Below are 24280 nucleotides of genomic sequence, written 5' to 3' on the forward strand. Positions count from 1 at the left end.
GAGGTCATGAGATCATATGGAGGGCAGGAGATCATATGGAGGACATGAGATCATATGGAGGACATGAGATCTTATGGAGGACATGAGATCATATGGAGGGCAGGAGATCATATGGAGGACATGAGATCATATGGAGGTCATGAGATCATATGGAGGGCAGGAGATCATATGGAGGGCAGGAGATCATATGGAGGGCAGGAGATCGTATGGAGGGCATGAGATCATATGGAGGGCATGAGATCATATGGAGGACATGAGATCGTATGGAGGGCATGAGATCGTATGGAGGGCAGGAGATCATATGGAGGGCAGGAGATCATATGGAGGACATGAGATCATATGGAGGGCATGAGATCGTATGGAGGGCATGAGATCGTATGGAGGGCAGGAGATCATATGGAGGGCAGGAGATCATATGGAGGGCATGAGATTATATGGAGGACATGAGATCAGTCAACAGCTGCTTGTTGGCCGTTTCTCTGCAACAATGAGAGAATCTTATTCATAGATCAAAAGTGAAAACTAGCTGACCGATATTAGGGATACATCACAATAGCGCCGGATGTTTGTAATTGTGTTCCTTATAATTCGATCCTGTTTTAGGTGCAGATTTCGCCGCTGATGCACGGCAGGACTTGTGGCCTTTGTGGGAATGCCGACCACTGTAAGATGAATGATTTCCAAAAGCCGAACCGTGAAACAGCCCGGAGCTGTAACGGTCTGGTTCATTCATGGACCGTGCCAGGGAACACATGTGGATCAAGTAAGACTGACCATCAGAGAGGTTCATTGTACATAGAACAACATTATATATCACTATATGACTGAGCAGCAGCACTCAATGTCAAGCAGCAGCCGCAAAAGCAAAGAAGATTTTAGGGTGTATAAAAAGAGAGATAAAATCTCGCGATCCCAACGTATTATTACCCCTTTATAAATCACTGGTAAGGCCACATCTAGCATATGGGATCCAGTTTTGGTTTCCACATCTTAAAAATGCCGCACTGCGTTTATTGCTCTGGGCCCTGGCACCATCGACCTCTCTGGCATCATCGAGTCGCCTGTCATAGCAGTTACTTATGCCGTTGGCATAGGAATATTTTCTAGCACTGCAGCATACGTGCGGGTAGATTCACGTGCTCTGACCACGTACACGAATCCTCCTTATAAATGTCATGAGTAGGTAAAATCCACCAGAAATAATAATTATGTAGAGAGGGGAAATAACAAAAATGTCAAACCTGATCCCATCCATAAAACATGGATAACATTTCATATTTATCCCCCGCGCTCATATTTTATTGTCTCGCAGGTTGTGCACTCGGCCAGCAATATATTATGTTGGAAAATGAGCGGATCGAGGAACGTCAGTCAACTTGTTATTCGGTGGAGCCGGTATTAAAATGTGTGGAAGGATGTCATCCAGCAACAACAATGCCAATTACTGTCGCGTTTCACTGCCTTCCTAGAGGTACAGAGTGCGCAATGTCACCATTACTGTATAACATAGAACGCCTGTAGTAGATGGCTGCATTCACAGCTCCGCTAGCTTCAGAGCTGACATCACTTAGCCTTCCTGGTGGATATAAATCTCAAAGAGCTGCCCCAGCCCCCATCATAGCTAACACAGTACCCCATAAAGAGCTTGTCCCAGAACTGTCAGAAGAAGCCATTCATGTACACATGGTACAGCCAACCACTGCACCGAGTCACTGAGAGCTGCAGTGCCTCCATAACAGATATACAGTGCCTCCATTACACAGATATAGAGTGCCTCCATAACAAATACACAGCACCTCCACAACACAGATACACACTGCCTCCATAACATTGTGTAAGGTGGCTGCCGGACAGATAGTTGGGAGGTATGTATCACAGAGGTGGTTGTCCTCTGTGATGTAAACCTGGAGTAATTCTGTAGTGCACATAGTAGTAAGAGGTTTGTTTGTGCATCCAGGCTAGGATTACGGGTATCCGGAGAGATGGGCATGTCTGGCTGTCCACATCCTCCATCCCTGGGTGTGGTTCACATTGTAAAATGGGAGCTGTTTGTATCACACATGGTTTGTGTGTAACGGTAAGAAGACCTCCTGTGTGATGTCTCCAGCCTGAGCCGGTATACAGGATGCTATCCAGCTTGTGTATCCCAAACTATTTCTAAAGTGCCATTGCTGGAACTGTTTGCTTTATGTAGCCTGCACTGAAAGGCAGTTTAGTTCCTTTCCTTGTTCCTAGTTTATGAAGCTCCAATAAACCAGCCTGGACATTTGAATAGAAACAGTTCCTGTGACACCTCACTACACACGCAAGTGAGTAGCATTACCACATTTGGTGTTAGAAGTGCAAGCAGCATTCCCAGGGAACACATGTGATTGCTACAGAAGTACTGAATGTCTTGAGTAAAGGCAGCTATAAGCCAGGAAACAACGTCAGACCACATGAAGGAGCTGATCAAGCATCTGGTTTAAGGCCAGCAACAGCAGCAGTAGCAAGCCCAACAGCAGCAGCATCAGCAGCAACTGTAGGTGCTTACACTGCAGATGAAACTCCTCACAGAGGCTGTTCCTGGGAAGTTGACAGCTCCGGCTCCAAGGTCAGCTGATGATTTTTCTATCCAGAAGGCGATGAGGAGAACCCTGCCAAAAATGACCTCAGGTGACAACATAGAGGCCTCTTTGACCATTTTTGAAAGGGTTACCGTAAGGGAGAAACTTGTTGTGATTCGGTTCGTGGGCTCCCCCGGTGGTCTCTTGTGGTACTGGTGTCCTGCAAGCTTTGCCTTCTCAGTTCACCTGTTCCTATCAGGATGTGGGTGTATCCTATTTAACCTTGCTCCTCAGTCATTCTAATGCTGGCCATCAAAGTATCCAGAGTGATTCTGTTGCATGTTCCTGCTCCCAGTTTTCTGCTCAGCTAAGTTGGACACTTTAGTCCTTAAGTCTATTTTTGTATGTTTTGTCCAGTTTGCACTTATGTGAATCTCTGCAGCTGGAAGCTCTTGTTGGGCTGAAATTACCACTCCAGTGGCATAAGTTGTCACATGAGTTAAGGTAATTTCAGGATGGTGTTTTGAAGGGTTTTGCAGCTGACCGCGAAGTCCTCTGTTGTATCTTTCTGCTATTTAGTTAGCGGGCCTCTCTGTGCTAAATCTGCTTTCATACTACATGTGTCTTTTCATCTGCTCTCACCGTTATTATATGTGGGGGGCTGCTATCTCCTGTGGGGACATTCTCTGGAGGCAAGCCAGGACTGTGTTTTCTTCTACCAGGGGTAGTTAGTTCTCCGGCTGGCGCGCGGCATCTAGAGACAACGCAGGAATGCCCCCTGGCTACTTCTAGTGTGGTGTGTAGGTTTAGCATCGCGGTCAGCTCTAGTTTCCATCACCCGAGAGCTTGTCCGTTTATTCTATGCTTCTGATGTTTCCTTGCCATTGGAAACCATAACAGTATGGCCAGCCGAAATGTTTAATCTATAGGCTGAAGCAGGAGAGAAAAGGAACTGTGTGAAACCTTTTTTTTTTTTTTTTTTTTTCCTTCCTCTGAAGTTGCACTCCAGCTCTAATTGCAGTCTCCTGTTTTCCTCTCCTCTTAACCCCTGAATGGCTCAGACTTTATCTGTTGAAATATGGATCCCCAGAGTCTGGCTACCAATTTGAATATTCTTGCCTCTAAAGTTCAGAATATACAAGATTTTTTGTTACATGCTCCTCGGTCTGAACCTAAAATTCCTATACCGGAGTTTTTTTCTGGAGATCGATCTTGTTTTCTAAATTTTAAATACAATTGTAAATTGTTTCTTTCGCTGAGATCTCATTCTGCTGGAGATCCTGCCCAGCAAGTAAAAATTGTTATTTATTTACTGCGGGGTGACCCCCAAAATTGGGCATTTTCATTGGCACCAGGGGATCCTGCGTTGCTCAATGTGGATGCGTTTTTTTCTGGCTTTGGGGTTGCTTTATGAGGAACCAAATTTGGAGATTCAGGCTGAGAAAGCCCTAATAGCCCTCTCTCAGGGGCAAGATGAAGCCGAAATATATTGCCAAAAATTTCGAAAATGGTCTGTGCTTACTCAGTGGAATGAGTGCGCTCTGGCGGCAATTTTCAGAGAAGGTCTCTCTGATGCTGTAAAAGACGTCATGGTGGGGTTTCCTGCGCCTACTGGTCTGAATGAGTCCATGACAATGGCAATTCAGATTGATCGGCGTTTACGGGAACGCAAACCTGTGCACCAGTTGGTGGTGTCTTCTGAAGAGGCACCACAGAGTATGCAATGTGATAGCTTTCTGTCCAGAAGCGAACGACAGATTTATAGGCGCAAAAATCATTTGTGCTTCTATTGTGGAAATTCTACTCATGTTATATCAGCATGCTCTAAACGAACAAAGAAAGTTGCTAAATCCTCTGCTATTGCCACTTTGCAGTCCAAGTTTATTTTGTCTGTAACTCTAATTTGTTCGTTATCTTCTATTGTTGCGGATGCGTATGTGGATTCTGGCGCCGCTTTGAGTCTTATGGATTGGTCCTTTGCCAGGCGCTGTGGGTTTGATCTAGAGCCTCTGGAAGTTCCTATACCTTTAAAGGGTATTGATTCTACACCATTGGCTAGTAACAAACCACAATACTGGACACAAGTGACTATGCGTATGACTCCAGACCATCAAGAGGTGATTCGCTTCCTTGTACTGTATAATCTACATGATGTGTTGGTGCTGGGATTGCCATGGTTGCAAACTCATAACCCAGTCCTTGACTGGAAAACAATGTCTGTACTAAGCTGGGGATGTCAGGGAAATCATGGGGACACATCTTTGGTCTCCATTGCTTCATCCATTCCCTCTGAAATTCCTGAGTTTTTGTCTGATTATCGTGAGGTTTTTGAGGAATCTACTCTTAATTCTCTTCCTCCTCACAGAGATTGCGATTGCGCCATAGATTTGATCCCTGGCAGTAAATTTCCTAAGGGTCGTCTATTCAATCTGTCTGTACCTGAACATGCTGCCATGCGAGAGTATATTAGGGAGTCCTTGGAAAAGGGACATATTCGTCCTTCTTCGTCTCCTCTTGGAGCGGGGTTCTTTTTCGTAGCTAAAAGCGATGGTTCTTTGAGACCTTGTATTGATTATAGACTCTTGAATAAGATCACAGTCAAGTATCAGTATCCTTTGCCATTGCTGACAGATTTATTTGCTCGCATTGAGGGGGTGAAGTGGTTCTCTAAGATTGATCTTCGCGGTGCGTATAATTTGGTGCGAATTAAGCAGGGGGATGAGTGGAAAACCGCATTTAATACGCCCGAGGGCCATTTTGAGTATTTGGTGATGCCTTTTGGTCTGTCAAATGCCCCTTCGGTCTTTCAGTCTTTTATGCACAATATTTTCCGTGAATATCTGGATAAATTTATGATTGTGTATTTGGACGATATCTTGATTTTTTCGGATGACTGGGAATCTCATGTTCAACAAGTTAGGAGGGTTTTTCAGGTTTTGCGGACCAATTCTCTGTTTGTTAAAGGTTCAAAGTGTGTTTTTGGGGTTCAGAAGATTTCTTTTTTGGGGTACATTTTTTCCCCCTCTTCTATTGAGATGGATCCTGTGAAGGTTCGGGCTATTTGTGACTGGACGCAACCGACTTCTCTTAAGGGCCTTCAGAAATTTTTGGGCTTTGCTAACTTTTATCGTCGATTCATAACTGGTTTTTCTAGCGTTGTCAGGCCTTTGACTGATTTGACTAAAAAGGGTGCTGATGTTGCAGATTGGTCTCCTGCTGCTGTGGAGGCCTTTCGGGAGCTTAAGCGCCGTTTTTCTTCTGCTCCGGTGTTGTGCCAGCCTGATGTTTCTCTTCCTTTTCAGGTGGAAGTTGATGCTTCCGAGATCGGAGCGGGGGCGGTTTTGTCGCAGAAAAGTTCAGATTGTTCAGTGATGAGACCTTGTGCGTTCTTTTCTCGAAAATTTTCGCCCGCCGAGCGAAATTATGACGTCGGTAATCGGGAGCTTTTGGCGATGAAGTGGGCATTCGAGGAGTGGCGTCATTGGCTTGAGGGTGCTAAACATCAGGTGGTGGTCTTGACTGATCACAAAAATTTGATTTATCTTGAGTCGGCCAGACGTCTGAATCCTAGACAGGCGCGCTGGTCGTTGTTTTTCTCCCGGTTTAATTTTGTGGTTTCGTATCTGCCAGGTACTAAGAATGTGAAGGCGGATGCCCTTTCTAGGAGTTTTGAACCTGATTCCCCTGGTGATTCTAAACCTACGGGTATACTTAAGGATGGGGTGATATTGTCTGCTGTCTTCCCAGACCTGCGACGTGCTTTACAAGAGTTTCAGGCGGATCGGCCTGATCGTTGTCCGCCTGGTAGATTGTTTGTGCCGGATGAGTGGACCAATAGAGTCATCTCGGAGGTTCATTCTTCTGCGTTGGCAGGTCATCCGGGAATTTTTGGTACCAGAGATTTGGTGGCTAGGTCCTTCTGGTGGCCTTCCCTGTCTCGGGACGTGCGTACTTTTGTGCAGTCTTGCGATGTTTGTGCTCGGGCCAAGCCTTGTTGTTCTCGGGCTAGTGGGTTGTTGTTGCCCTTGCCTGTTCCTAAGAGGCCTTGGACACACATCTCTATGGATTTTATTTCTGATCTCCCTGTTTCTCAGAAGATGTCCGTCATTTGGGTGGTGTGTGACCGCTTTTCTAAGATGGTTCATTTGGTGCCCTTGCCCAAGCTGCCTTCCTCATCTGAGTTGGTGCCCCTGTTTTTTCAGAATGTGGTTCGGCTGCATGGTATTCCGGAGAATATCGTTTCCGACAGGGGATCCCAGTTTGTGTCCAGATTTTGGCGGGCGTTTTGTGCCAGGATGGGCATTGATTTGTCTTTTTCGTCTGCATTTCATCCCCAGACAAATGGCCAGACGGAACGTACTAATCAGACCTTGGAGACTTATTTGAGGTGTTTCGTGTCTGCTGATCAGGATGACTGGGTCTCCTTTTTGCCGTTGGCTGAGTTTGCCCTTAATAATCGGGCCAGTTCTGCCACTTTGGTCTCCCCTTTCTTTTGCAATTCAGGGTTCCATCCTCGTTTTTCATCTGGTCAGGTGGAGTCTTCGGATTGTCCTGGAGTGGATACCATGGTGGATAGGTTGCATCGTATTTGGGGGCAGGTGGTGGACAATTTGGAGTTGTCCCAGGAGAGGACTCAACGTTTTGCTAATCGCCATCGTCGTGTTGGTCCTCGTCTTCGTGTTGGGGACTTGGTGTGGTTGTCCTCCCGTTTTGTCCCTATGAGGGTCTCTTCTCCTAAGTTTAAGCCTCGGTTCATCGGTCCTTATAAGATTTTGGAAATTCTTAACCCTGTGTCTTTTCGTTTGGACCTCCCAGCATCCTTTGCTATCCATAATGTCTTCCATCGGTCATTATTGCGGAGGTATGAGGTACCACTTGTGCCTTCTGTTGAGCCTCCTGCTCCTGTGCTGGTTGAGGGTGAATTGGAGTACGTGGTGGAGAAAATCTTGGACTCCCGTGTTTCCAGACGGAGACTTCAATATCTGGTGAAATGGAAGGGCTACGGTCAAGAGGATAATTCTTGGGTTACAGCTTCTGATGTTCATGCTTCTGATTTGGTCCGTGCCTTTCATAGGGCTCATCCAGATCGCCCTGGTGGTTCTTGTGAGGGTTCGGTGCCCCCTCCTTAAGGGGGGGGTACTGTTGTGATTCGGTTCGTGGGCTCCCCCGGTGGTCTCTTGTGGTACTGGTGTCCTGCAAGCTTTGCCTTCTCAGTTCACCTGTTCCTATCAGGATGTGGGAGTATCCTATTTAACCTTGCTCCTCAGTCATTCTAATGCTGGCCATCAATGTATCCAGAGTGATTCTGTTGCATGTTCCTGCTCCCAGTTTTCTGCTCAGCTAAGTTGGACACTTTAGTCCTTAAGTCTATTTTTGTATGTTTTGTCCAGTTTGCACTTATGTGAATCTCTGCAGCTGGAAGCTCTTGTTGGGCTGAAATTACCACTCCAGTGGCATGAGTTGTCACATGAGTTAAGGTAATTTCAGGATGGTGTTTTGAAGGGTTTTGCAGCTGACCGCGAAGTCCTCTGTTGTATCTTTCTGCTATTTAGTTAGCGGGCCTCTCTGTGCTAAATCTGCTTTCATACTACGTGTGTCTTTTCATCTGCTCTCACCGTTATTATATGTGGGGGGCTGCTATCTCCTGTGGGGACATTCTCTGGAGGCAAGCCAGGACTGTGTTTTCTTCTACCAGGGGTAGTTAGTTCTCCGGCTGGCGCGCGGCATCTAGAGACAACGCAGGAATGCCCCCTGGCTACTTCTAGTGTGGTGTGTAGGTTTAGCATCGCGGTCAGCTCTAGTTTCCATCACCCGAGAGCTTGTCCGTTTATTCTATGCTTCTGATGTTTCCTTGCCATTGGAAACCATAACAGAAACTCCCGCCAGAGCATTGGGTGGAAATGCTGGTGCCATACTTAACAAGTACTATGACTTAGCTTTGCAAGACGAACAGAATATGTGAAACTGAAAACTGAAATTTTGGTGTGTCTGGGGGTGACAATGACTGTCAGGGCACAATGGGTCTACCACATGGCATATCACATGGTCCCAAAAAATCCCTTGGTCCCAAATGTTTGACCTGCTGTACCTGGTCCAAAAATGGTTGCATCCAGAGTCCTCTGTCCCTGCGCAGATGGTAGAGTGAGTGGTAATGGACCAGTTTGTGCACTCCCTTCCGAGACCAATGCCGACTTAGGTTGCCCAAAGTGATCCCCAGAACCCCAGTAATCTGGTTGGAAGGTATCGGAGGGGTTGAGGGTTCCTTGGGAAGGCAACCCACTCTATACTGGGGGTCTCAATGGGGGCGGAGGCCCAAAAGGGGGTGGGGCATTTAAGGTCCAAAGGGGAGGCGAAGGTAATGCCGAAAGTCCCAGCTGATAGTGTTGTATGCTGGAAATGTCACAACCATGGCCATATAGACACATGTTGTCCCCTGTCCTCCGAGCAGATGGACTTTAATCTGGAACAACGCTGTTTGTACTCTGCATATCTAGCCTGCAGTGTGAACTGTCCACCCAGCGAGGGGCCACAGGCTTGTCCTGTAAAGGTGGTCTGCAAGTGACTGGACTGCTAGACTCAAGTAGTTTGATGAACCTTGTGAGGGCCACACTTCCTCTCCAGCTGATCCCTGGGAAGAAGGCTAGTGTCCGTTGCATTCACGGGGACTTTTGGGGGAAGAGGACAGGGCTCAGTTGCTAGGATAGAAATGGGTCGCCCCTAAAGAAGTTTAGCCACACCCAGATTCTGATGAGTTTCCCTCCTGTGTCCTAGTGGGGGATGAGGAGTTAGTATGCCCTGAGGCTGACATTCCTGAGTTAGGGGTTGACTGGGAATAATTTAGGTTCCCCCAACATAGGTCGAACCTAACTCTAAAGGCAATATTCAATAATGTAACTGTCATAGACTGCATAGCGCAGGACTCGGGGGCTGACACCAGGTTTCCCTATTTTATGATGAGTGGGGTCTTAATGTACTATGTTACTAAGGTGAGGGAGGAGATAAGGGAACAGTTGTTGGTACCAGGACCCTATAGACGGAGAGTATTGGACATGGCCCATTCACCTGTTTTGAGTGGCCATCTGGGGAGAGACAAAACTCAAGAACGGGTCATGTGGAGGTTTTATTGGCCCAAATGTCATCGGGAAATCTTAAGGTATTACCATTACCTCTCATTTTCCCAGTCCACTCATGCCATTGCCCATCATAGAAGTGTTGTTTGAGCAAATTGCCATGGACTTGCTCAGTCCACTGGGTTAAATCGGCTTATGGGCATCAATATATATTGGTCATCATTGACTATGCTACCATGAAGCAGTTACCCTGAGAAACTCCTTGCAAAAATTGTAGCCCACGAGTTGGTCCACATTTTTTTCCCAGACAGGATTACTGGAGGGAGATCCTGACCAACCGATAAATAACCTTTATGAGTAAGGTGATGATGGAACTGTGTAAGGCCCTGCAAATTACACAACTGAAGACACCAGTGTACCATCCCCAGACTGACAGCCTTGTGAAAAAGTTCAATAAAACCTTGAAGAGTATGCTTAAGAAGGTCATAGAAAACGACAGTCGAGACTGGTATTGTCTCCTCTCTTATGTGTTGTCTTCTATCCGGGAGGTTCCACAAACCTCTACATGATTCACTCCATTTGAACTTCTGTATGGCCAACAGCCACTGGGTCTCCTTGATATAGGGAAGGAAACCTAGGAAGCCGAAGTCTGTGCCCCACAGGAGGTTTCTCCCAAACTTTGCCATGATGACCGTCTCTTTTAGATAACAAAATCAGCTATAGCCAAATGGACTGTGGAGGTGGAGATGCCTTTTAAGAACTGAAAGTAGCTCTGTATTAGCAGCTGGTTCCTGTTGCCCCCGACTTTAAGAAGGAATATGTACTCCAGATGGATGCCTCAGAAGTCAGATTAGGAGAGGTAGTTTCTCAGGTGATACATGGGGAGGAGTACACTGTTCTTCACCTGAGTAGGAAACTGTCGGCATGTGAGAAGAATTATTTCATGGTAGAAAAGGTATGCTTGGCCATAAAGTGGGAGATGGACACATTACGATACTATTTGTTAAGGCAGCAATTTAAATTAGTATCAGACCATGCCCCACTTAGGTGGATGAGGGGGAAAAAAGGGAAAAATACTTAAGTTACCTGCTGGTTTCTAGCCTTGCAGGATTTCAGCTTCCATGTGGAATATAGAGGCGAGAAGCTACATGGTAATGCCAATGTCCTCTCAAGTATCCCGTGTCTAGTGATAGAAGGTGCCAAGCCCCACGGCTTTAAGCAGATGGGGGAGGTATGTAAGGTGGTCGCCGGACACATAGTTGATGGGAAATAGCAGTTACCCACTGAAAATGTAACTTAGTGTAGCCAAACTCACATAATATGCATAGACACCAGAAGAGGTTAAATAAATAAAATAACTATAGAGTATATAGTCTTAAAAAATTAGATTTTTATCAAACATGTTAAAACCAACAAAAGAGACTTGTGAGACAATACTATGGGTAAAACATCCCCAACAGTTTAAACAAGATAGATTTCTGGACGCCACCTAATGCAGTACTAGACGAAATGTGAGTTGGGGCGGTGGCAACACTTTAGCAAGCAGAAGTATTTCATGTAAGTATTTGCCTTCATACTGAACTCTATCTTGTTTAAACTGTTAGGGATGTTTTACCCCTAGTATTGTCTCACATGTAGATTGATCAGTCATATCTTATGTAACTTTTACCATATAGTGTCTCCATTTAGTTTGTTCAGCAGCTTCTGTGGCTACATTCTATCTTTTGTGGGTTTTAACATGTTTAATAAAAAACTATTTTTTAAGGGTGTATACTTTATGGAAGAGGATGTAATCCTCTTCCTCTTCTGGTGTCTATACATTGTTGATGAGAGTTATGTATCATGGAGGTGGTTGTCCTGAGTGATGTGAACCTGGAGTAATGCTCTAGTACACATAGTGTTAGGAGGTTTATTTGTATATCCGGGCCAGGTTTACGGGCATCCGGAGAGATAGGCGGGCCTGGCTGCCCACTTACCCCACCCCTGGGTGTGGTTCACATCCTAAAATGGAGCCTGTTCGTATCACAAATGGATTGTTTGTGGAGGTAAGAAGAAGTCCTGAGTGCTGTCTCCAAACTGAGCTGATATATTGAATGCTATCCTGTCTGTGTGTCCCAGACTATTTCCAAAGTGCCATTGTTGGAACTGTTTACTTTGTTTTTCCAGCAGTGAAAGGCCGTATATTTCCTTTGCTGGTGGCTGGTTTATGAAGCACTAATAAACCAGCCTGGACATTTAAATAGAAATGGTTTCTGTGATATCTCACCACACACCCAAGTTAGTAGCATTACCACAATAGCTACACAATGCCTCCATAACACACATATACAGTGCCTCCATAACACAGATACACAGTGCCTCCATAACACAGATATACAGTGCCTCTATAACACAGATATATTGTACAGTGCCTCCATAACACAGATATACAGTGCCTCAATAACACAGATATACAGTGCCTCCATAACACAGATATACAGTGCCTCCATAACACAGATATACAGTGCCTCCATAACACAGATATACAGTGCCTCCATAACACAGATATACAGTGCCTCCATAACACAGATATACTGTAGAGTGCCTCCATAACACAGATATAATGGACAGTGCCTCCATAACATAGATATACAGTGCCTCCATAACATAGATATACAGTGCCTCCATAACAAAGATATACTGTAGAGTGCCTCCATAACACAGATACACAGTGCCTCCATAACACAGATACACAGTGCCTCCATAACACAGATATACAGTGCCTCCATAACACAGATATACAGTGCCTCCATAACACAGATATACAGTGCCTCCATAACACAGATACACAGTGCCTCCATAACACAGATATACAGTGCCTCCATAAAACAGATATACAGTGCCTCCATAAAACAGATATACAGTGCCTCCATAACACAGATATACAGTGCCTCCATAACACAGATATACAGTGCCTCCATAACACAGATATACAGTGCCTCCATAACACAGATATGCTGTAGAGTGCCTCCATAACACAGATATACAGTGCCTCCATAACACAGATATACAGTGCCTCCATAACACAGATACACAGTGCCTCCATAACATAGATATACAGTGCCTCCATAACACAGATATACAGTGCCTCCATAACACAGATATACTGTACAGTGCCTCCATAACACAGATATACAATGCCTCCATAACACAGATATACAGTGCCTCCATAACATAGATATACTGTACAGTGCCTCCATAACACAGATATACTGGACAGTGCCTCCATAACACACATATACAGTGCCTCCATAACACAGATATACACTGCCTCCATGACACAGATATACACTGCCTCCATAACACAGATATACAGTGTCTCCATAACACAGATACACAGTGCCTCCATAACACAGATACACAGTGCCTCCATAACACAGATATACTGGACAGTGCCTCCATAACACAGATATACAGTGCCTCCATAACACAGATATACAGTGCCTCCATGACAGTAATACAGTGCCTCCATAACACAGATATACAATGCCTCCATAACACAGATATACAGTGCCTCCATAACACAGATATACAGTGCCTCCATAACACAGATATACAGTGCCTCCATAACACAGATATACTGGACAGTGCCTCCATAACACAGATATACAGTGCCTCCATAACACAGATACACAGTGCCTCCATAACGCAGATATACAGTTCCTCCATAACACAGATATACAGTGCCTCCATAACACAGATACACAGTGCCTCCATAACACAGATATACAGTGCCTCCATAACGCAGATATACAGTTCCTCCATAACACAGATATACAGTGCCTCCATAACATAGATATACTGTACAGTGCCTCCATAACACAGATATACTGGACAGTGCCTCCATAACACAGATATACAGTGCCTCCATAACACAGATATACAGTGCCTCCATAACACAGATATACAGTGCCTCCATAACACAGATACACAGTGCCTCCATAACACAGATATACAGTGCCTCCATAACACAGATATACAGTGCCTCCATGACAGTAATACAGTGCCTCCATAACACAGATACACAGTGCCTCCATAACACAGATATACAGTGCCTCCATAACAAAGATATACAGTGCCTCCATAACATAGATATACTGTACAGTGCCTCCATAACACAGATATACTGGACAATGCCTCCATAACACAGATATACAGTGCCTCCATAACACAGATATACAGTGCCTCCATAACACAGATATACAGTGCCTCCATGACAGTAATGCAGTGCCTCCATAACACAGATATACAGTGCCTCCATAACACAGATATACAGTGCCTCCATAACACAGATATACAGTGCCTCCATAACACAGATACACAGTGCCTCCATAACACAGATATACAGTGCCTCCATAACACAGATATACAGTGCCTCCATAACACAGATATACAGTGCCTCCATGACAGTAATGCAGTGCCTCCATAACACAGATATACAGTGCCTCCATAACACAGATATACAGTGCCTCCATAACACAGATATACAGTGCCTCCATAACACAGATATACAGTGCCTCCATGACAGTAATGCAGTGCCTCCATAACACAGATATACAGTGCCTCCATAACACAGATATACAGTGCCTCCATAACACAGATATACAGTGCCTCCATAACACAGATATACAGAGCCTCCATGACAGTAATACAGTGCCTCCATAACACAGATGCACAGTGCCTCATCATACAGATATACAGTGCCTCCATAACACAGATATACTGGACAGTGCCTCCATAACACAGATATACAGTGCCTCCATAACACAGATATACAGTGCCTCCATAACACAGATATACAGTGCCTCCATAACACAGATATACTGGACAGTGCCTCCATAACACAGATATACAGTGCCTCCATAACACAGATATACAGTGCCTCCATGACAGTAACACAGTGCCTCCATAACACAGATATACAGTGCCTCCATAACACAGATATACAGTGCCTCCATGACAGTAATGCAGTGCCTCCATAACACAGATATACAGTGCCTCCATAACACAGATATACAGTACCTCCATGACAGTAATACAGTGCCTCCATAACACAGATATACTGTACAGTGCCTCCATAACACAGATATACAGTGCCTCCATAACACAGATATACAGTGCCTCCATAACACAGATATACAGTGCCTCCATAACACAGATATACAGTGCCTCCATAACACAGATATACAGTGCCTCCATGACAGTAATACAGTGCCTCCATAACACAGATATACAGTGCCTCCATAACACAGATATACAGTACCTCCATGACAGTAATACAGTGCCTCCATAACACAGATATACTGTACAGTGCCTCCATAACACAGATATACAGTGCCTCCATAACACAGATATACAGTGCCTCCATAACACAGATATACAGTGCCTCCATAACACAGATATACAGTGCCTCCATAACACAGATATACAGTGCCTCCATAACATAGATATACTGTACAGTGCCTCCATAACACAGATATACTGGACAATGCCTCCATAACACAGATATACAGTGCCTCCATAACACAGATATACAGTGCCTCCATAACACAGATATACAGTGCCTCCATGACAGTAATGCAGTGCCTCCATAACACAGATATACAGTGCCTCCATAACACAGATACACAGTGCCTCCATAACACAGATATACAGTGCCTCCATAACACAGATATACAGTGCCTCCATGACAGTAATGCAGTGCCTCCATAACACAGATATACAGTGCCTCCATAACACAGATATACAGTGCCTCCATAACACAGATATACAGTGCCTCCATAACACAGATATACAGAGCCTCCATGACAGTAATACAGTGCCTCCATAACACAGATGCACAGTGCCTCATCATACAGATATACAGTGCCTCCATAACACAGATATACTGGACAGTGCCTCCATAACACAGATATACAGTGCCTCCAATAACACAGATATACAGTGCCTCCATAACACAGATATACAGTGCCTCCATAACACAGATATACTGGACAGTGCCTCCATAACACAGATATACAGTGCCTCCATAACACAGATATACAGTGCCTCCATGACAGTAACACAGTGCCTCCATAACACAGATATACAGTGCCTCCATAACACAGATATACTGTACAGTGCCTCCATAACACAGATATACTGGACAATGCCTCCATAACACAGATATACAGTGCCTCCATAACACAGATATACAGTGCCTCCATAACACAGATATACAGTGCCTCCATGACAGTAATGCAGTGCCTCCATAACACAGATATACAGTGCCTCCATAACACAGATATACAGTGCCTCCATAACACAGATATACAGTGCCTCCATAACACAGATATACAGTGCCTCCATAACACAGATATACAGTGCCTCCATAACACAGATATACAGTGCCTCCATAACACAGATATACTGTGCCTCCATAACATAGATATACTGTACAGTGCCTCCATAACACAGATATACTGGACAATGCCTCCATAACACAGATATACAGTGCCTCCATAACACAGATATACAGTGCCTCCATAACACAGATATACAGTGCCTCCATGACAGTAATGCAGTGCCTCCATAACACAGATATACAGTGCCTCCATAACACAGATATACAGTGCCTCCATAACACAGATATACAGTGCCTCCATAACACAGATATACAGTGCCTCCATGACAGTAATACAGTGCCTCCATAACACAGATGCACAGTGCCTCATCATACAGATATACAGTGCCTCCATAACATAGATATACTGTACAGTGCCTCCATAACACAGATATACTGGACAGTGCCTCCATAACACAGATATACAGTGCCTCCATAACACAGATATACAGTGCCTCCATAACACAGATATACAGTGCCTCCATAACACAGATATACAGTGCCTCCATAACACAGATACACAGTGCCTCCATAACACAGATATACAGTGCCTCCATAACACAGATATACAGTGCCTCCATAACACAGATATACTGGACAGTGCCTCCATAACACAGATATACAGTGCCTCCATGACAGTAATACAGTGCCTCCATAACACAGATACACAGTGCCTCCATAACACAGATATACAGTGCCTCCATGACAGTAATGCAGTGCCTCCATAACACAGATATACAGTACCTCCATAACACAGATATACAGTACCTCCATAACACAGATATACAGTGCCTCCATAACACAGATATACAGTACCTCCATAACATAGATATACAATGCCTCCATAACACAGATATACAGTGCCTCCATAACACAGATATACAGTGCCTCCATAACACAGATATACAGTGCCTCCATGACAGTAATACAGTGCCTCCATAACACAGATATACAGTGCCTCCATGACAGTAATACAGTGCCTCCATAACACAGATATACAGTGCCTCCATAACACAGATATACAGTGCCTCCATGACAGTAATACAGTGCCTCCATAACACAGATATACAGTGCCTCCATAACACAGATGCACAGTGCCTCCATGACACATATATACAGTGCCTCCATAACACAGATATACAGTGCCTCCATAACACAGATATACAGTGCCTCCATAACACAGATATACAGTGCCTCCATAACACAGATATACAGCGCCTCCATAACACAGATATACAGTGCCTCCATAACACAGATATACAGTGCCTCCATGACAGTAATACAGTGCCTCCATGACACAGATATACAGTGCCTCCATAACACAGATATACAGTGCCTCCATGACACATATATACAGTGCCTCCATAACACAGATATACAGCGCCTCCATAACACAGATATACAGTGCCTCCATAACACAGATATACAGTGCCTCCATAACACAGACACACAGTGCCTCCATGACACATATATACAGTGCCTCCATAACACAGATATACAGTGCCTCGATAACACAGATGCACAGTGCCCCATTATACAGATATACAGTGCCTCCATAACACAGATATACAGTGCCTCCATGACAGTAATACAGTGCCTCCATAACACAGACACACAGTGCCTCCATAACACAGATATACAGTGCCTCCATGACAGTAATACAGTGCCTCCATAACACAGATATACAGTGCCTCCATAACACAGATATACAGTGCCTCCATAACACAGATGCACAGTGCCCCATCATACAGATAAAACACTGCAGCAGAACAAGGACAGCATCAGTCCCCCGTGTTGTTAGTGTGCACCCCTGGAGGGGCCGCTCCGCCGGTGGGGATTCAGCTCTATATATCAGTGATTTTATTATTTTCCCGTACGAGGGAATAGAGATGGAGGAGTTTAATGTATGTGCAGGGGTATTCAAGTGTGAAAACTGGGACACAAGTACAGAACACGGAGCCTGCAGTGATTCATGGCCGCAGCCTGGTGCTGGGGTGCGAGTATACATTTACATATCTTAAGGGAAAAGTAGCATAAAAAAGGTAATTAATAAAAAGATATATAAAAAAAATGGAGTGCATTTCCAAATAACTATCAATAACCCCATTTAGGAATGGCTGCCTGAACATTGTCCATGATGGGATCTGCTCGCACTGATGAAATGGAGCCAGTAATGTGCTCTGTGCCAGCAGCGATTTGTCTCACTAACCCTCATATACTAAATATATTCCCTCTAAGCCTCTTCTGAGCCAAGAGAATAAGGTCAGCTGTCACCGGGGATTATCGATCCCTCTGATAGCTCCTGCTGTCGCTCCTCACCGGCTATAGATTATTAATATTTGTGCTATTTTGGCCATGATTGCTATATTCCCCTCGCTCGGTTCTGTACATAATTCACCTATAGAACGCGTCTGATGAAAAGTTTGTGCACGGACATGTACAAGGGTATCAGCCTGTAAATCCTGCCAGGAATTATGTGGTGCCTGCTGTAAAAATAAAGAAAAAATAAGTAAAAACAATAAAAATGACGCAAAACGTGATTATATGGCACAAAGTACAACTACAAGGGAAGAAATAATCATCTATGCTGCAAAGGTCTAAAAAATGCTGTTCTGTATCACAGCACGGGGTTTTCCTAACAAAATGATATTCTGTTATAGAAAATGCAAATTCTGTGTCCAAGACTTGTCAGCTGCGGACTGCAAATATTGTCCCCGGGAACAAGTTACCAAAGGGCTCATAAAACTGATAGGAGAACGCCTCCACGTAAAGAGGATCTGTCCCCGTCCGCTTATTTCTATTGCACGGCGTTCTTCTGTGCTCCATGAAATTAGAATTCTGCACCAAGTTTTCTACGAAATCTATATAGTGTCATGCCTCTGTTATTCCTCCTGGAAATGGGTGAATAAATTTACAACCGGCTTTAATATTTTCCTTATGAAATGGGTATGTGCTAGTGATACTGTAACATCTGGGCGCAAATCCTGATTGTGGGCAACTACCCTTAGTCTCGACCCGGGAGGAAACAGATCTGTGTCAAGACATCACAGTACCCTTAGTCTCGACCTGAGAGGAAACAGATCTGTGTCAAGACGTCACAGTACCCTTAGTCTCGACCCGGGAGGAAACAAATCTGTGTCAAGACGTCACAGTACCCTTAGTCTCGACCCGAGAGGAAACAGATCTGTGTCAAGACGTCACAGTACCCTTAGTCTCGACCCGAGAGGAAACAGATCTGTGTCAAGACGTCACAGTACCCTTAGTCTCGACCCGAGAGGAAACAGATCTGTGTCAAGACGTCACAGTACCCTTAGTCTCGACCCGGGAGGAAACAAATCTGTGTCAAGACGTCACAGTACCCTTAGTCTCGACCCGAGAGGAAACAGATCTGTGTCAAGACATCACAGTACCCTTAGTCTCGACCCGAGAGGAAACAGATCTGTGTCAAGACGTCACAGTACCCTTAGTCTCGACCCGAGAGGAAACAGATCTGTGTCAAGACGTCACAGTACCCTTAGTCTCGACCCGAGAGGAAACAGATCTGTGTCAAGACGTCACAGTACCCTTAGTCTCGACCCGGGAGGAAACAAATCTGTGTCAAGACGTCACAGTACCCTTAGTCTCGACCCGAGAGGAAACAGATCTGTGTCAAGACGTCACAGTACCCTTAGTCTCGACCCGAGAGGAAACAGATCTGTGTCAAGACGTCACAGTACCCTTAGTCTCGACCCGAGAGGAAACAGATCTGTGTCAAGACGTCACAGTACCCTTAGTCTCGACCCGGGAGGAAACAAATCTGTGTCAAGACGTCACAGTACCCTTTGTCTCAACCCGGGAGGAAACAGGTCTGTGTCAAGACGTCACACTTCCCTTAGTCTCGACCCGGGAGGAAACAGATCAGTGTCAAGACGTCACAGTACCCTTAGTCTCGACCCAGGAGGAAGCAGATCTGTATCAAGACGTCACAGTACCCTTAAGGTACCTTCACACTAAGCGACTTTACAATGATATCGCTAGCGATCCGTGACGTTGCAGCGTCCTGGCTAGCGATATCGTTGTGTTTGACAGGCAGCAGCGATCAGGATCCCGCTGTGAGATCGCTGGTCGTTGCTGAAAGTCCAGAACTTTATTTCGTCGCTGGATCTCCCGCTGACATCGCTGAATCGGTGTGTGTGACACCGATCCAGCGATGTCTTCACTGGTAACCAGGGTAAACATCGGGTTACTAAGCGCAGGGCCGCACTTAGTAACCCGATGTTTACCCTGGTTACCATTGTAAAAGTAAAAAAAAAAACACATACATTCCAGTGCCCGGCGTCCGCTTCCCTGCACTCCTCCTGCATCCTGTGTAAGTGCCGGCCGTAAAGCAGAGCGATGACGTCACCGCTCTGCTCTGTGGGAGATGCCGGAGATGTTCGGCGCTGACACAGGATGCAGGAGGAGTGCAGGGAAGCGGACGCCGGGCACCGGAATGTGAGTATGTGTTTTTTTTTTTACTTTTACAATGGTAACCAAGGTAAACATCGAGTTACTAAGCGCGGCCCTGCGCTTAGTAACCCAATGTTTACCCTGGTTACCAGGGGACTTCGGCATCGTTGGTCGCTGGAGAGCCGTCTGTGTGACAGCTCTCCAGCGACCACACAACGACTAAACAGCGACGCTGCAGTGACCGGCATCGTTGTCTGTATCGCTGCAGCGTCGCTTAGTGTGAAGGTACCTTTAGTCTCGACCCGGGAGGAAACGGATCTGTGTCAAGACATCACAGTACCCTTAGTCTCGACCCGGGAGGAAACAGATCTGTGTCAAGACATCATACTTCCTTTAGTCTCGACCCGGGAGGAAACAGATCTGTGTCAAGACATCACACTTCCTTTAATCTCAACCCGGGAGGAAACAGATCTGTGTCAAGACATCACACTACCCTTAGTCTCGACCCGGGAGGAAACAGATCTGTGTCAAGATGTCACAGTACCCTTAGTCTCGACCCGGGAGGAAACAGATGTGTCTGCGCTCATAGATCTGCACTCGGTTAGCCCATCGCTGAGATGAGCGGGTCTTCCCGACATTTATCACCCATCCACTGAGTCATGCCAAGGAGGAACAGATGGATCCATCATACTAGGATATTGCCCTTTAGAGTTATTTGAGCTGCTTTTTTGGTGCCTACATAGTTAATCAGTTAATCTTTTAATCATCAAGTTGTAATTATCAGCTGGCCATCCCGGATCTGTAATAAGGCCCCGTTCCCAAAATGATCTTTTTGGTGAGTTTTTTGCACCCATTACATAGGATGGGTTACTTTCATTTTTTTTAAATACACAGCATCAAAAGCTCACCAAAAACTCATAGAGAGACTTCACCTGAGCGTCTATAATAACCTGCTGGGGCTTTTCTAGATACAATGTACAGTAAGTGATTTCGATACAGTTGACTCTTCTGATACATTGTGTCCTATATTTTCTTTCGCAGAATCAGCCATGGGCCTGGAGGACTGGAGCGCAAACCCCAAAGTGTCATCTGAGGACCTAATTAAAGAGGTGGAGGCTCATACCAGCTGTTCCTGCACCGAAAAATGTGCTGCAGTATAACCTGCACAGATGAAGCAGAGCCGAGGACGTCATTTGTCTACCCGGAAATACTTATCAGAAGATAAATATTATAAGCCAATTACTTCATGGAAAATCAGGTGTTTGTTATTCTCCGCCGCCAGGTTTGTGGATTTCTCTGTATCACATCGAACAATAAACATCAAATAACCTGATAAAAGGTTGGAAAATGAAACCTGGCAGTGCCTCTGTGATTAATTACAGCGTACCTGTCATCTCAGGCGACTGTTCAGGATAACATGTTATGAGTGTAAAGGAGAAATAACAATATTTCTGGCCATTATGTAACTTTTATCCTGCAGTTTCCCCTTTGCAGACTATCTGTGCTTTTCAGTTGTCTCTGGGGTGGTGGGTAGAGACTAGCTGTAATGATGTCTGCCATACACAGCACAAACAGACATGAGGGATTCCTCCTCTCTTGACTCTATGTAGCATGTGTTCAGAAGCAGCTGCAGCAGGACTTTATAAAGAATTACTGAGCAGTGTAGCTGTGAATACAGCTATGAGGTGAGATACTACACGTGCTAGCAAAAGTATGAAAGGAATTATACAACAGTACTAAGCAATGTAGCTGTGAATCCAGTTTTAGGGTAAGATAAAATGCGTATTACATTGCAATTGGTGTATGTAGGACATTTTACAGCAGTACTAAGTAATGTAACTTTCAGTTCTGCTCTAGAGTGACATAACACATTTACTACAAACCAGAAAAGATGGAAGGACATTACACAACAGTACTGGGCAATGCTCCTATTAATTCAGTTCTGGGTTAAGATAAAACACATCAGTACTGAGCAGTGTGGATGTCAATCCAGCTTTGGGGTGAAATAAAATCTTACTAGAATGTAGCAACATTAAGGATATTGCACAGTAGTAATGAGCATTGTAGCTGTGATTCCAGTACTGGTCTGAAAATAAACATTGAAAACATTATACAACAATACTGAGCAGTACAGCAGTGAATTCAGCTCATTTTGTTGAGATAAAGCACTTACTAGAACGCAGTTGCTTTGAGGATATTATACAGCTAAAGAGAGTATACAGACATTGCCACAAGGGATCACAAATGATTCTTTCAGGTAAAACATTGGTTTAAAAATAGGCAGTGAAATGCTTTATCTCACAAAAAGAATCAGCTGTGACCTCTGCGGTACTGTATGTATATTATCCCCCCCTTCCCGCCCAGGAGACGCGGTATGATCAGACCATTTTCCTGCATGGTCAGATACAGCCATTACACAGGACAGCAGGGGCACATTTATAAGATTATCTCAGCACAGGAAGATTATATTTAAGCACATCCAATTGTGGAACGTATTATTATTATTCCAAGATCTATTGATTAAATTGCTCTTGGGAAAACCCTTTTAAGGATATTGAACAGCAGTACTGAGCATTGTAGCTGTGCATTCAGCACTGGTGTGAGATTAAACACTTACTAGAATGTTGCTGCTTTGAGGACATTATACAGTAGTACTGAGCAGTGTAGCTGTGAGTCCAGCTCAGTATGGTGAGATAAAATACTAACTAGAATGCAGCAGTACTGGTTGTGGCAACAATCCAGGATATTTAGATACCGGTAGCAAACTGTACCTTTGCCCTGGCAAATAACGCTCATTTTACAGTATTTTCTTTTTTTTCGTGTCAGTTGGGTTTCATATACCAGATGGCATCCGTCATGATATTACAAAGACTTGAGTCCAGTGACATACCCCGCGCCCCTACATCGCACAAACTCACCACTGCTGCATTCAAAAATATTACAGTCCCATAAACCGATATAAAACTCAGGCCTGTGCCAGTGTCTGCGTTTCTCTACGTATCACGGGGGACAATAAACATCAGGTAACCTGGCAGACGGTCGGTAATTGAAATCTTGTAGCGCCTCCGTGATTACTTAACATTTAATACCGGCCTCTCATTGCAAGTGGAGGAAAATTCAGATGATGTAATATGTTACAAGTTTGTGCGCCGCGATCCATCGCCCGCTGTCACCCGGTACAGCAAGTTTGTTACGGAACATTAGCGTTAGCGGGAGAATGCCTCCGATGCAAGACTTCTTTTATTTTCACACATCTGTAGCTCACAGCGGGCTCACAGTTTGGTTACAGTTCAATTCTTACAACTGGCAGTTTGCAAATGATTCTCATAGCAGTGACAAGTGTAATGTGTCTGTATATCTCGGAGGCAGAACATTGCTGCCCGGCTGCTTCTGCTCAGCGGGGGGCACGGATTATACCGCTGTCATATCTCAAGAATATACAGAATTACAGATGCATTACATGGACGGGGGAGGGGAGGGATCCTCCGGCTTAGCAGAGCTTGGAGCCTCCATATGCATTATGTGTTATTTTTTTTTCTTTGTATGCGGATCACAGCTTTGACAATTTCTACCCCTCGCTGACGCGATATCAAGTGCACTTCTTTTCTTTTTACTTTCCCGCATAGGAGAATGTGCAAAGCTTGGGTATATATTTGTTTTTCTTGTACCAGAGGGCAGATAAATAATTAAGCAGCTTCACAGATTGTTGTTTTTTTAGTTGTGGAATGTAATGTTGAAATTTAAAATAAAAATTCATGGATACAATGTATCGGTGACAATAAGAGCAGGGATCAGTGTCTAAGAGGAAAGATCGA

At 44.7% G+C, this 24280-nt stretch overlaps 1 protein-coding gene across 2 annotated transcripts in view; it reads left to right on the forward strand.

Annotated features, from left to right (window-relative positions):
• Positions 1-21809, forward strand: part of LOC143788284 (vitellogenin-1-like) — a 112326-nt gene extending 90517 nt beyond the window's left edge. For both annotated transcript variants that reach the window (XM_077277825.1, XM_077277826.1), the window contains 3 exons: positions 604-763; positions 1313-1471; positions 21507-21809. In XM_077277825.1, coding sequence (XP_077133940.1) covers positions 604-763; positions 1313-1471; positions 21507-21625 — 438 coding nt within the window. In that variant the 3' untranslated portion in view covers positions 21626-21809. The remainder of the gene's footprint in view (positions 1-603; positions 764-1312; positions 1472-21506) is intronic.
• Positions 21810-24280: the final 2471 nt, after the last annotated feature.

The sequence above is a fragment of the Ranitomeya variabilis genome, chromosome 8, assembly GCF_051348905.1.
Source record: "Ranitomeya variabilis isolate aRanVar5 chromosome 8, aRanVar5.hap1, whole genome shotgun sequence".
NCBI lineage: Eukaryota > Metazoa > Chordata > Amphibia > Anura > Dendrobatidae > Ranitomeya > Ranitomeya variabilis.